General features: G+C 39.8%; 1 protein-coding gene across 1 annotated transcript in view; it reads right to left on the bottom strand.

Annotated features, from left to right (window-relative positions):
- The window catches only part of LOC124796497 (carboxylesterase 4A-like), a 344,155-nt gene that overhangs the window by 18,724 nt on the left and 309,561 nt on the right, over window positions 1-15,870 (bottom strand). The window contains exon 11 of the mRNA XM_047260703.1: window positions 12,855-12,993. Within this exon, the coding sequence (XP_047116659.1) occupies window positions 12,855-12,993 (139 nt within the window). The remainder of the gene's footprint in view (window positions 1-12,854; window positions 12,994-15,870) is intronic.

The raw sequence follows: 15,870 nt of genomic DNA, 5'->3' as shown, positions 1-15,870 counted from the left end.
GTTTCTAGAAGGTGCAACAAGTCAGCATAGCTGTTACAAAGAATATAAATAATAATGAACATAATATTTAACAGACAATAATTATGTTGTTAAATGAAACAATATATTGTCCATCCTGTAATGAGTTCAACATGTTTATCTGGTAGATGCCTCTTAAAATATCTTGAAGTTCCTACATTCATTTCCTAGTACATATAGTCCTTAACAATACTTGTTGGTAATGATATAAATCAATTTACATTGATATAACTTGATTAATTTTGTGATTCCACAGTTCTGTTAACTTCATGCTGGGAGTATTTTACTTGTTGTGTGGATGCATCAATATAGACTGGTGTCCAAAATTAAACAACTAGCAGAAATTTTGCAAGGTTGCTTTTATTTTGCCACAAAACAGTATAAACAGATGACAGCAATGTAGAAACAATGTAAAGAATACAGAACTTAATCAAATGCAACATGCATGACGGTGTACAAAAATGTTCTTTCTTTTCTCCAACTTAACGGATCTGCACACCCATTCTGACAGCTGGTTAATGTGCTCAGTATGCAGTGTGACCATGTCTAGAATAAATAAAGGCCTGACAATGATGGGACATGTTGTGAATGATGTCACCAATCTCATGTTGGAGCATTAACACCCATTCTTCCTGCAGAGCTGCTTACAAGTCTTGGAAAGTATCTTGTGGTTGCTGATGAGTCTCCCTTGTGCATCCCAGACATGCTCTATGGGATTCAAATCATGAGAGCAAGCAGGCCTCACCATGTGTGGGCAATATCTTTCATTATATATATATATATATATATATATATATATATATATATATATATATATATATATATATATATATATATATAAAAAAATAAAAAAAAAATTCAACCGTCCATGCTCTATTAGGTTAAGCTTTATTGTCCATCAATACGAAGTCTGGGCCCACAACATCTTTCAACAGTTGCATGTGAGATCCCAAGTTCTCCTCACTGTACCTGACAGCAGTTAAATGTTGCTGACTCACCCATACAAATTCATGAATGGATGTTTGAGTGGTCAACATAATCCCTGTTCACAGCATTAAGGATCCTCCTGAATATCAGTCTCTTTCCACAATGTTTGGGTCTAAAAATCATGTTCCATGTGCCCTTGAGATGTGAATCTGTTATGAATCACTCTCCAGAACAAATTGGGACTCATCTGTGAAATGAACATTGGCCCACTGTTTGATCATCCAGATGGTATGTTGATGGCTCCACTCTAGATGTTTCCTTCTGTGGAGACATTCCAGAGATAAACAGACAGAGGTCTCCAGCAATAAAGGCTGCTCTGCTGAAGCCTTCTGTACACCATTTGCCTCGATGCAACAAGTCCAGAAGATGCTGCTAAGTCAGATGCTAGTTGGAGTGCAGTACTAAGGCAGTACTGCCGTGCCCTTACAGCCAAATAATGGTCCACTCTTTCTGATATTGGTCCTGTCCTGGTCTCTGGCATACAGTTTAAGTCTCTCTAAACTGTTGCCTAATCTGAGAAACAACAGAACAATTCACATTAAGCCATCGAGCCACATCAGTTTACGACTCTCCTGCTTCCAGACCTCCACAGCAGAGAATCTATAGGCATCTTCTCTGTACCATACTGCACCATCTGTGACTGTGTCACAGACAGTGATTGTGGATGTTGGATTACCCAGCAAACATGCCCCCCCCCCCCCCCCCCATGATAGGTGCCTTGACATCATTGTTGGCATGATTGTCCATTGATCAGAATGCCATCTTCTGTGCAGAACATGATCATAATGACATCTGTTGACAATTTGTGTGATTGTATCATGAATTAGGCACACGGCAGGGAAATACGAGTTTGTTGCTTTAATTTTGGACGCCAGTGTACATCATGTCATTACCAGTGTAGATGTGAACATTACAACAGACTCATCCATGTTATATTTTATCTCTGTCCTTGTTGTGGTCTTTAAGGCTTGCAACACATGGCGATTATTTGTATAGTGAGTGTGTATATTTTAGTGCAATAAAGTTGTGTTTAATATCATTCACCATGTTCCACGTTAACATAGGGGAAATAAAAATATATCTCCATAGTGGTGACCCTGAGTTGAATGGTTTTTGTGATGCTGCATTCTGTTTTTGAGAGCATGTGTTACAGAACAAAGGAAGGACCAAGAGACATATTCAATACAAACACTATGGTGAGACAAGGGGAGCTTTTACCTCTGCAGTTGATTACGTCTTCAGCAACTGCCAGTCCTCTATTTCTTTTCTTTCTTTCTTTCTTTTTTTCTTTTAATAAATAATACTCAACACTTCATAAGAAGCTCACCCAGAATCAGCAATATAAAACTTTATGCATTCTGGCCTGCCAAACCAAAGCTGTGGCTCACAAAAGTAACATAATATTAGTGACAACTTGAGCAAAGTTACATTGATAGTGTTGGAGTTGAATTTACATGTGGTTGAGAAAATTAATCATGAGCTCTAGAAACACTGCTACATTGTACTGGAAGAAGCCTTGTTGCAGCATTATGTTCTACCACTGGAATCATGCTTGCATAAAATTGTAATGGGTGAAGTGTTTACAGATAACTCTTCCCTGCAAATTTTGCAATTGCTATGTGGCTTGGCCAATGCTAGAGAAATTATTTCTGCTTTTGCTGAACTGTCACTGACGGAATCAGTAAGTAAAGCAGATGCCACTGTGATTGCACTAAGTGATGAAAGCATATCTGTGTCAGTTAAGGAGGTTATGGTCAGCAACACAGGCATGCACACCTCCACAAAAGCCTTGGAATGTGCATAGGCTCACCATAGCAGCAGCTGGCAAACATGGAGCCCTCTGTTAGCTGACATGCAGCAGAGCTAGTAAGACTCAGTGCCAAGATGAAGAAACAAGTGGAGCAGCAACACATAGAGAAGAGGCATATTTTTAAAACCTGCCCTAGGATGACTGATACATTCAGCTAGTGCAGGTACTGTACGTGGTTTGGGAACTGAGATACACATAATACACATCCAAAAAAGTTTTGTATCACCTCGGTTCTGGTGCCTGTACAGAAAATTGGAATAGAGGTCAACATAAGCATCATTTCTGTCCTTTTTATTGCTCATGGAAACCACAAGCTGCATGTTGTACCACAATATGGCAAGACCTTCAGAGGTGGTGGTTCAGATTGCTGTACACACCGGTACCTCTAATACCCAGTAGCATGTCCTCTTGTATTGTTGCATACCTGTATTTATCATGGCATACTATCCACAAGTTCATCAAGGCACTGTTGGTCCAGATTGTCTCACTCCTCCAAGGCGATTCGGCGTAGGTCCCTCAGAGTGGTTGGTGGGTCATATCATCCATGAACAGCCCTTTTCAATCTATCCTAGGTATGTTCAATAGGGTTCATGCCTGGAGAACATGCTGGCCACTCTATTTGAGCGATGTCATTATCCTGAAGGAAGTCATTCACAAGATGTGCACAATTGGGGGGGGGGGGGGGGGGGGGTGTGCAAATTGTCATCCGTGATGATGAATGCCTTGCCAGTATGCTACCAATATGGTTGCACTATTTGTCGGAGGATGGCATTCGCGTATCGTACAGCGGTTACAGCACCTTCCATGACCACCAGCGGTGTACGTTGGCCCCACATAATGCCACCACAAAACATCAGGGAACCTCCACCTAGCTGCATTTGCTGGACACTGTGTCTAAGGCGTTCAGCCTGATTGGGTTGCTTCCAAACACATTTGGTTGAAGGCACATACGACACTCATTGGTAAGGAGAACATGATGCCAACCTTGAGCAGTCCATTCGTCATGTTGTTGCGCCATCTGTACCATGCTGCATGGTGTCGTAGTTGCAAAGATGGACATCGCCATGGATGTTGGGAGTGAAGTTGCACATCATGCAGCCTATTGCACACAGTTTGAGTCATTACACAATGTCCTGTGGCTGCACAAAAAGCATTATTCAACATGGTGGTATTGCTGTCAGGGTTCCTCTGAGCCATAATACATAGGTAGCGGTCATCCACTGCTTGAGTAGCTCTTGGGCAGCCTGAGCGAGGCGTAACATTGACAATTCCTGTCTCTCTGTATCTCCTCCATGTCTGGACAACATTTCTGTGGTTCACTCCGAGACGCCTGGACACTTTCCTTGTGAGAGGCCTTTCTGGCTTGAAGTAACAATGCAGATGCAATCGAACCACTGTATTGACTGTCTAGGCATGGGTGAACTATAGACAACATGAGCAGTGTACCTCCTTCCTGGTGGCATGACTGGAACTGATCGGCTGTTGGACCCCCTCCGTCTAATAGGTGCTGCTCATGTGTGGTTGTTTACCTATTTGTGGTGGGTTTAGTAACATTTCTGAACAGTCAAAGGGACTGTGTTTGTGATACAGTCAACGCCCATCTTCAGGACTTCTGGGAAGCGGGGTGATGCAAAAATTTTTTGATGTATGTATAAGGCCACGCAAGTACCCAAATTTTGATGACGAGTGCTAGAGGGCACAAATGGTTATCAAGTGAAACACAAATGCCACATGAACTGCATGAATGACACATCTTATCTGTCAACCATCCATTTTGCCTTTTCATGCATGATAATTAGTCAAGTGACCAATTCGTCATCGATATTGGATCGGAAATTAGTGTGTACCCTAAGAGCACAGGAACATTGCACCCTATGCTGAAAGCAGCCAATGATACAAAGATTTCAACATATGTGAAGAAGATGTGGACCCTGTTTTTGAACAATGGATTCCACTCTATGTTGACTTTTGTGGTGGCCTACTTGGGAGGTCCTATTACTGGCACTGATTTCCTTTGACATTTTTGGCTAATGCCTGATCTCATTAATCTATGTTTAGTGCAAGTGACTTTTGTGACTTCCTCTCCCCATTTATTTTACAATTTGGGTCACAAAATGTGTGATGGATCCATTCTGCACATTGCACGACAATGTCCAGGCCCTTGCTGTAACTGTGCCACTTTGACAGGACTATCATACACAAAACGATGTTGAATGCACATGTGTGCATTGTGCTAGAAGAACTGTATGTTCATACAAGCTGTGCTGATATCTTATCAAGAGGAGCTACTGACCTGAAAGAATACATCAGTTCAATCTAAGTGATTTATAACAAGGTACAGAGAACGAAGGAGGTATTACACAAGGAGGACATGTCCCTTCAGTCATGGTTGTCTGCTGCTGCTGCTGCTAAAGAATTGAAAGAAACTATGCAAGAATTGCAGTATTTGCACTGCACTAATGGTCTGCAAGAGCAAGACAACAAGGATCTGAAGCTGCAGTTTCCTAAGGTCACTTCAGCATGTGATGACAGCCTTTTTCTAGAGCTGCTGCAGGAATTCTTTATGCTTACTGACCATGGTGCAGGAGGTAAAAGATGCCATCATTCTGCACAGCATCACATTCACCCTAGATGAGACAACCTGTCACTGTATGACCTCAATGGCTGCTGCTAGATAAGCTTCTTGCTGTGCAAGCAGCCTTCAACAAAATGCTGACAGATGGAAAAACTCTTGGGAGTAGCCGTTACATATCATTTGCAAGAAAGATGGTTCTTGGTGGTTATGTTGATATTGTAGGGTGTTCAATGCCTGCATCATATCCAGTAAATATCATGTACTTAAGACAGTGGTTTTCAACTGTAATGCAATGTGTGCCCATTCTTCCAGAGATATTGACTGTACAAAGGTGTGTTCACAAAGAACAATGCTCCAAGGTATGTTCACAACTTACAATGCTCATGATGGGTGGGCATAAGATAGCTGTCACAATGCTTTTCTGTTTGTTTGAGTTTAAGTTACTGCCTTTCAGTCTCAGAAATGTGACACAAATGCAGCAGCACTTCATGCATGAAATGCTCATAGGTTTATCCTTTATTTACTGCTACATGAACAACATTTTAGTGTTTTCTGAGACAAAGCAGCAACATACAGAATGCTTGCAAATCCTATTTCAATGTTTTGAGAAGTACAGCATTCAAAGGAAGAGAGATAAATGTGTGAGTGCAAAAAAAGGAATTGCATTTTTTAGGGTGTATGGTACCAAATGCAAACATTTTTCCTCTTACATTCAAAGACGTCATAGGTCATTGGAGTGCTGAACAAATATCAGTGTCATTTGCCTCACTTTTCTATAGTACAAGAGCTGCTCAACCAAAAGCTAAATGGAAAAACACATCTGGCAATAGGAAAGTGCCATGGACTCCAGAGACTGAGGCAGCCTTTCTAGATTTAAAAATGGCACTGCCTAAAGTTACCTTGTTGGCTCAACCTACTGTAGATGCTCCAGTTGTGCTGACAGTGGATGCTAGCCAGATTGCAGCTGGCACTTCTTTGCAGCAATATGTCACCAGCAGATGACAGCCATTTGTTTTCTTCTCAAAAAATTTGGCCACACAGCAACAGAAATGACATGTGATGACAGAGAGTTTCTCGCCATTTACCTGACTGTCAGGTATTTCTGATTTTCCATCAAAGGTCAGTGCTTCACAATATTCAGAGACCACAAACTGATAACAACAATGTTTTGACTAATGTCAGACCCATCCCAATGCAGATAGATTGAATTTATAGCACAATTCATGACCAACGTATTCCAGGAAAAGACAATGTCATAGTGGACTGCCTTTCCCGCAACTATGCTAGTGTGAGTACTATTGATTTGACAGACAGGGCCACAAAACTAGATGATGATGCCTTCCTTCAATGAGTGCTCAAAGATTATGAATCTATGGCTTTACAACTTGAGTACATGCCTCTTCAGGCCACATGACAAGGAATTTGAAGCAATGTGACTGAAGGGAGACAGTGGCCATTCATCCCTGAAATCTGGTGGTGTAACATCTTTGGTGTGTATCACAGCTTCACATGCCACGGTATCAGAACCTCTGCTAATCTGGTAGCTTTGCAAGGAGTTTGGCAAGGCATACAGAGAGATTGCCATGCCTGTGCCCATGCACGCAAGAGTTGTCAATGCAGCAAATTAGCCAGTTGAGTCCTTTCCCACATGAACAACAAGACTGGCCCACGTTCATACAGACATAGTTAGAACCATTTCCCTACTGTGGTGGATACTGGCACTTTTTACAACTATTGAGTGTTTAACAAGATAGACACAAGTGGTATCTGTTCTCAATATTTCTACTGAATTGGTGGCCAGGGCACTAGTGCACTCACAGTGAGGTTTGCTGATGGTTATGACTGACAGGGGCTGACAGTTTGAGGGACAATTGTTTGAAGAACTACTCCAGTTCTATGATAGCACATATATTCATATAGTTAGCTACCATCCCACCAGAAACAGGATGGTAGAGTAAATGAACTGTACATTAAAGGGGGCTTTAAGATGTCGTGAGTAATCATGGTTTGATGCCTTGCTGCTAGTGCTGCTAGGGTTACACATGACAATTAAGGAAGATATACACTGCTTGATCACACAGATGGTATACGGGGAGCAGGTGTGGGTGCTTGGCGACCTCATCATGCCTACACCTCTACTATCATCACCACCAGAAGTCTATATCAATTTTGTACAACAACTGAATTCACACATTTGAGCTCTCAGGCTGCTCAGTCCAGTCAAGCATGGTGACTGGGAAGTTTTCATCCATACTTTTTAGCTATCAGTCTTCTGACTGGTTAATGTAGCCCACCCTCTACATCTCACAGTATCAGTTGCACCTCACAGCCTCAATTATTTGTTGGATGCGTAAATATTCAAATCTCTGTCTTCACCTACAGTTTTTGCCCTCTACAGCTCCATCTAGTACTACAGAGACTATTCCCTGATGTTGTAAAACATGTCCTATCGTCCTGTCCCTTCTTGTTTTTGGTATTTTCCATATGTTCCTGTCTTTGTCAATTCTGTTCATGCTTTATTTAATCAGTCCATGTAACTCTCAACATTATTCTGTAGCACCACATCTTAAACACTTTGATTCTATTCTGTTCCATTTTCCCTACTGTCCGTGATACACTACCATACAATGCTATTCTACAGCTGTACATCCTCACAAGTTTCGTCCTCTAATAAAAGCCTATGTTTAGTACTAATAAGACTTCTTTTGGCCAGGAATTCCCTTTTTGCCTGTGCTAGTCTGCTTTTTATGTGCTCCTTGCTTTGCCCATCATGGATAATTTTGCTTCCAAGGTAGCAGAATCCAACTTTGTCTACTTTGTGATCACTAGTTTTGATTTTAAATTTGTCTCTATTCTCATTCCTGCTACTTCTCATTATGTTTGTCTTTTTCTGGTTTACTCTCATCCGTATTCTGTACTCATTATACTGCCCATTCCACTCAACAGACCCTGTCATTCTTCTTCATTTTCACCGAGGATAGCAATGTTATCACCAAATGTTATTATTGATATCCTTCTGCCCTTAATTTTAATCCTGCTCTTGAACCTCTCTCTTTTTTTATTTCTGTCATCACTTCTTAGATGTATGATTGAACAGTAGGGGCTAAAGACTGCATTTCTATCCTACACCCCTTTTTATCCAAGCACCTGGCTTTTGATCTTCTGGTCTTATTGTGTCTCTTCTACATATTGTATATCACCTACCTTCCCCTGCAGCTTACATATGTGTGTGTGTGCGAGTGTATACCTGTCCTTTTTTCCCCCTAAGGTAAGTCTTTCTGCTCCCGGGATTGGAATGACTCCTTACCCTCTCCTTCCGTCTTTCCTGATGAAGCAGCTGTAGGTTGCGAAAGCTTGAATTTTGTATGTGTGTTTGTATTTGTTTGTGTGTCTGTCAACATACCAATGCTTTTGTTTGGTAAGTTACATCATCTTTGTTTTTAGATATATTTTTCCCACGTGGAATGTTTCCCTCTATTATATATATATGTATATGAATATAACACTGATCCCTGGGGCACCCCCAATTTGACCGTAACCTACTTAGACCACACATCACAGCCATTCTCAACATTGTGAATAGTGACCTTTTGCTGTCTGTTGCTAAAGTAAATGGTGAACCAATTGTGAGCTACTACCTGTATTCCTTAATGGTCCAACTTCTGGAGCAATATGTTGTGATCAGCACAATCAAACGCCTTAGTTAAATAAAAAAAGCATTCAAAACCTTTTGTTTAACCCATACAGTACCTTACAAAGAAATGAGAATATAGCATTTTTCAGTTGTTAAATGACTTCTAAAGCCAAACTGTACATTTGATAGCAAATCGTGTGATATAAATTGATCAATTATCCTTACATACACAGCATTTTCAATAACTTTAGCAAACACTGATGACATAGAAATAGGTGTAAAATTGTCTACATTATCCCTTTTTTCTTTTTTATAAAGCAGCTTTATTGCTGAGTCCTTTAATCATTTAGGAAACTGACCATTCCTAAAGGAAAAATTACAAGTAAGGCTAAATATAGGGCTGGCATGTGCAGCACAGTACTTTAGCATTCTGCTAAGCACTCCATCATAACCAAGAGAGTCCTTAGTCTTCAGTGATTTAATTATTGACTCAATCTCCCCCTTGTTTGTATCACAGAGGAGTATTTCAGACATGAGTCGTGGAAAGGCATTTGCCAAGTTAGTTATATGATTTCCTGTAGAAACTAAATTTTTATTTAATTCACCAGTAATGCTCAGAAAATGATTGTTAAATACTGTACATATATCTGATTCATCAGTAACAGAAATATTTTTACTGCAAACTGACTTTATATTGTCGGCCTTGTGCTGCTGACCAGACACTTTCTTCACAACTGACCATATGGTTTTAATTTTATCATGTGAATTAGCTATTCTATTTGCATACCACATACTCTTTGCCTTCCTCATAAAATTTTAAGCACCTTACACTAGTGTTTGTAATGGGCTACTGAAGCTCAATTTTGACTACTATGTCATGGAGAGGGGGGGGGGGGGGGGGGGAGGGGGCCTTAGTTAAAGTTTGACCAATAGATGGTGCTGTAAGAAACAGAATATGCCCACCAACAGATGTGTGGCACACGAGTGTTCTATCTGCTTGCAGCTGAGATGCTCAACATGTCTGTCTCCATGAAGGATCACTGCTGGTAAAGCTCTTTTATAAGAACAGTGACTGTGCACCAGCAGCCCTGCAGAAGTTTTGGACACTCAGTGGTATGAAGAAAGGTACTGGTCTGATGTCTGGTAAGAGTCTAGAGAAAATGATTACAAAATCTGAAAACACAGGTTTTTTAAAGTGCAGCATGGCAGATGGAGGAAAGCAGTTGATCCAAGATTGATTGCAAGAGGGGTTGAGCAGTGGTGTGCAAACATGTAATACTTGGGAAATTGCCAAAAATTTGGACATGCCTGCAAGCATGATTCATAAGATCCTACGAAACCTCCTGCATTGCTACCCACTCAAAATCACCCATGTTCAGGAGTTGCTTCTTGCTGAGTTGCCAGAAAAACAAACATTTGCTGTGGAATTTCTTGCTGGCATAGTACTGGACAATGAATGGCCATGGAACATTCTGTGGACAGAAGAACCCTATTTTTGTCTCCAAGGATATGTCACTATGCAGAATTGTAGAATACAAGTAACAGAAAATATACAGGTACATCAACTGGTACCACTTCATTCTGCAAAGATGATCTGTGGTGTGGGTTGGCTGCATCATTTATTGTAGGACCACTTTTTTTTTGAGGAGATCAGTCTTGCAGGTCCAGTTACCCGTATCATCACTGGCATATGCTATTAGAGTCTTTTGCACACCAGCGTCATTCCAACCTTTCAACAGCAATGATGTGTGGCTAGAATCATTTTTATGCAAGATGGTGTTCCTCCACACATTACACAGCCAGTGAAGTGGTGAAGTAGCTGCTACAGAGGCATTTCAGAAATACTGAATTATCAGCTTGCTGTCCAGATCACCTGATTCTAATCCACATGACTTCTGGCTGTGGGTTTGCCTGAAAATGTTGTATTCAGAGCTGCAGTTATTAACACAGCTGAATTGAAGGCACACATTATGCAACACATTCTGAATGTGACTTCCGAAGTACTCTGATCTGTTGGTGAACATGGTGTTTATTGATTTCAACTTATGACAGAAAATGGTGGACAGCATGTTGAACATATATCACACCAGTCTAAAAACAATTAGAAACCCATGGCATTTCACTTTTTATGTGGTTTCTGGCCCCAGGACAGTTAAAAATCAATGTCATTTTGCTTCTTGTGCAGTTTTTGGCCTCATGACAAAAACTGAGACCATTTTGCTTTTTATGTGGGTTTTTGCCTCAGAACAGTGAAAAACTGATTTTTCCCATTAGACATGGCATGACCTTGCTGTGGCGTGTGGGCTGACCTAACTAACAGTGCCACAACTGTTATTACCATACTTGAGTTATCGTGCACATTGAACACTATGGATGGTGCAATATGCATCTCGAACCATAGTTGCCATATTGTGATTCATCTGTCATTTGTAGCTGACCCCATTTACATTTTTTGTTCCATAATTTTTCCCCCGGTATCATAATATGCTGCTCAGATTTGACAATTTTCTGAGCAGTGGATCTCTTTCTACAGTATTTTGAAACTGGAACTTTAATTATGGACACTCTGTAGTTTGCATGCATACTTTTCTTCCTTGCCTATGATTTAGAGTGAGGTTCAGTATTTTGGTACAAGGGTCCAATTGAACCAAAAGCAAGAAATTGAAGATTTCTGTAAGTTCAAAAGAAAATTAAAAATGTAATTGACTAACAACTCTTATAAATTAGCTAACGATATAGATTCAGGGACTGAAGATTCATATTAATTGTATGACAAGTAGCATTCCTCATTTTAAACTTTCCTTTATTAATGGTACATACAGCCCACTGCTAACATATGACAAATATTTGTCTAGTCATGTAAATATGAAGCTAGTAGTAGGAAGTAAAGAGCTCTTGTTTAATACAACTGAGCTCACAGTGGCTTTATTCAGATTAGTGGCATTTCTGTCAATTTTTCTTTGTTGAACTTAGCATGAGCAAACACTAAGAATTAAATACTAATGGAGTTTCCAACAGATATTTCACTTTGTTAACATATTCGCTTCCATGATGAACTGATGAATGAATGAAGGAAAGTGTGCAAGACAGTTAAGGATTTTCATTTACTCTATTCATGCAATTTTTATATCCTGCTGAAGTCCTTTCTGAATAAACACAAGTCAATAGAAATGAATAGAATTTTCAGGTCTGTTTATGTAGGTATGAATGGTTATTATACCATGCAAACACTTACTCTTAGTGTAATCTAGTAATCCATTACCTGTGGCTTGACGGTCTAGATGCTCAAGTATTGTACATATTAAATGTAGAGGTTTTAATTCAACTTTGTATATATATTATGTCTCAGCTTCCTGTCAGACCGGAACCATACAGATAGTTATTGTAGAATAACCCACTGCAGACTTTAAACTACATGCCATATCATGGTGAAAATTGTGTGCTTTCCCCTTTCACTGCAACAGCGTGGGAACTACAAATCCAACTTACATCAACTGTTGATGTCTGATGAGTAGTATTCATATTTCACCTTGAATATGACATCACTGAACTTATGTCCTTCTGTTAGTGGTTGCTCTCATTATGTGACATAATTATCTTTGACATGTCATTATTTAAAACATCCAAGAACGTACAAAGCATTTACATGTATGTCACACCCGTATCTCATCTCATTTCTCGCTTTTGTCATTTGCTTAGATAATTTATCTTAACAGTGTTATTGTGTAAATTTATACTTGCGTGCAGATTCTGGGGATGGTAACCAGAAAGTGTTAACAAAATTAGGCTCTCATTACAATGAATGCAAATTTTTAGTAACAAAATTTTACCCTGTTCGTGAAAATTCAGCCCACATTTGACGTATCATTCTGCCAAACCTTTCTTCAGTCCCAGATGGTCTGCGTCCAGAAAGCTGCTGCATAAGGGATGGGCCAAGAAGATGTAGCAATTCTGAACCATGTGCAGCACCTAACAGTGATAATCCAATTGACCTGACATTAGTTCAAGTGTTCCTAATAAATTATTTACCTGAGTTATAAAAATAAATGTCATTTTTGTATAAATAAATATCTCATACATATATTTATTTTTACTAGGCTTCCCTTTTTATAACCAAAGTAACCACATACTGATTAGAGTTATAATTATTAGGAAAGAAGGTGGGAAGAAAGAAAGTTTACTAATTTTGTATGATGATGAGATATTCAATGATACAGTGCAAGCTCTGATTAGGTAAGGATGGTGAACTAAATTGGCCTTGTCCTTTACAAAGGAATCATTCAATAAACTGATTTAATTAATTTAGCAAAATCATGGAAGCTTAAATCTGGATGGCCAGACAGGAATCTTTGTCACCTTCCTCAGTTGTTCAATAGCTAGTGACAGGTTTTTATTCCAGCATAATATATTATTTTTGCCAAACTTTTATGTTTGTTTGAGCAGAAGAGTGAGTTTGAATGATCATTTTCGTGTGATAGAGTCAGTATAAATAACTACAGCATTTCTGTCAGATCTTGAAACAAAAAGTAGATAATATATATCAGTTACATCCACCACTTTCATTTACAACCATGGGCAAGAGAAATAATATATATCAATTATGTGCACCAGTTTCAATTTCAGCCATGGGCAAGAGAAAAACATTGGTGTATTGTCTGATCTGTGAAAGAATACATAAAGAGTTTCTCCTGCTTCAGATAAATGTGAAATTTGAACTACACAAGAAAAATTGATCAAACTCATAATATCACATTGTGGAATGTAGATAATCAAATTTATATTATTTGTTTAAAGTAGCTCTATATGAACAAACATCCAAGGGCAACATCAGCTACAAAAATAACATAGGGTGTGAGATTAACCCGTCATCAAAGAGACAGTGAACTCTCCTATACCAAACAAGTTGAGTTTTTCAGTAACAGCTTGTACATACATATTTTAAACTATAATGCCTTGTGAATCCAACTACTCTCTTCTGTCACTGGCTATTCATTTCAGTCCAATGTAATTGTCACAGCCTATCCTCTTCTTGATTCCTTCCAAATACTTCATCCTAGGCCATCCTGTTCTTTTCATTATTAGCACGTTCCATTCAATAATATTAATGATGAAAGTGTGCAATAAATTTTATTTTCCTCTTTTCCATTTCATTTAATAATCATCTCTCTTCATTGATTTCCATGAAGACTACCAGGTTGGTTTTTCACCCTGTCCAGCCCATTCTTGTCATTTTCTGCCCTAATCACATTTCAGCAGCTGCAAGTCAATTTCCTTCCAATTTACCCCAAGTACAACTTTCACTTTCATGCACTCCATAGAAAAGATTTGGTGAAGGATTTTATAACAACTAACTTCATATGTTTTTGGTTAAAATGTTTTTCTTATCCATAAGTACCTGTTTTGCCAGTGCAACCCTTTTCTCCATGCCCGAATGCATCAGTTGTCCTGTGTGACTATTCGATCTCAATATTGTTTCATGATATATTATGATATCATCAGTTTCTATATTGATTTTAATTTCCCTCATATTTTTCTTACTGCCATTATTTTCATTTTCCAGTCATTCATTTGTAATTTCCATTGTTTAAGAATGTGTGATATGACTTTCAGTGTAGTGAAAAGGATAGTTGCTACTCACCATTTAGCAGAGAAGCTGAGTCACAGAAAGGCACAACAAAAAGACTGTTGGAGAGTTAGTTTTTGGCCAACAAGGCCTTTGTCAAAAATAGACAAAACACACACACACACACACACACACACACACACACACACACACACACACACACACACACACACACACACACACACACACACACACACACACAAACAAACATGCAAATGCAACTCACACACACATACCGCAGTCTCTGGCAGCTGGAGGCAGACTGTAAGCAACAGGGCATTATGGCAGAGGCAACTGGGTGGGGGTAAGGAGGAGGGTGGGGAAGGGGAGGGGGAAGGATGTTAGGATAGGGGTGGGGGATAGTAAAGTGATGCTGGGAGCATGCAGAGACTAGATGGAAAGAGGGGTAGCTAGGATCAGTTGGCAGGTTAGACGGAGAGTGGGGGTGTGGGGAGGAAGGATCCGGATGGCACAGGCTGTGAAGCAGTCATTGAATGAAGGAGACATCATGTTGGACAGCATGCTCAGCAACAGGCTTGTTTTTGTACAAGGTTAGGAGCGTAATTACGATTTGTAAAGTCCTCAGTGAGACACCCGGTATATTTCGAGAGGGACCACTCATCATTACACATGCATTGGCCACGGGTGGCTAGACTGTATGGAAGGGACTTCGTGGTATGGAATGGGTGGCAGCTGTCAAAGTGGAGGTATTGCAGATGATTGCAGATGATTGTTAGGTTTGATATGGACAGAGCTCCTGATGTAGCCATTTTGAGGTGGAAGCCAACATCGAGAACAGTGGCTTGCTGAGTTGAGTAGGACTAGATGAAGTGAATGGGGGAGAAGGTGTTGAGGTTCTGGAGGTATCTGGATAGGATATTCTCGCCCTTGATCCAGATCAGGAAGATGTCAGCAGCGAATCTGAACCAGGTGAGGGGTTTGAGCTTCTGGGTGTTTAGGAAGGATTTCTTTAGATGGCCCATGAATATGTTGGAATAGGATGTTGCCATGTTGGTGCCCACAGCTGTACCCCAGATTTGTTTCTAGGTAATGCCTTGAAAGAAGAAGTAATTGTGGGTGAATGTATAGTTGGTTATGGTGTCTAAGAAGGAGGTGGTTGGTGAAGAATCCATTGAGCATTGGGAAAGGTAGTGTTCAATAGTGATAAGGCGATGGGCATTAGGGATTTTGTGTAAAGGGAGCAGGCACCAATAGTGATGAAC

Source organism: Schistocerca piceifrons, chromosome 1 (assembly GCF_021461385.2).
Source record: "Schistocerca piceifrons isolate TAMUIC-IGC-003096 chromosome 1, iqSchPice1.1, whole genome shotgun sequence".
Classification (NCBI taxonomy): Eukaryota; Metazoa; Arthropoda; class Insecta; order Orthoptera; family Acrididae; genus Schistocerca; species Schistocerca piceifrons.
Note: the sequence above shows the minus strand (reverse complement) of the source record. Positions and strands in the feature narration are given on the sequence as shown.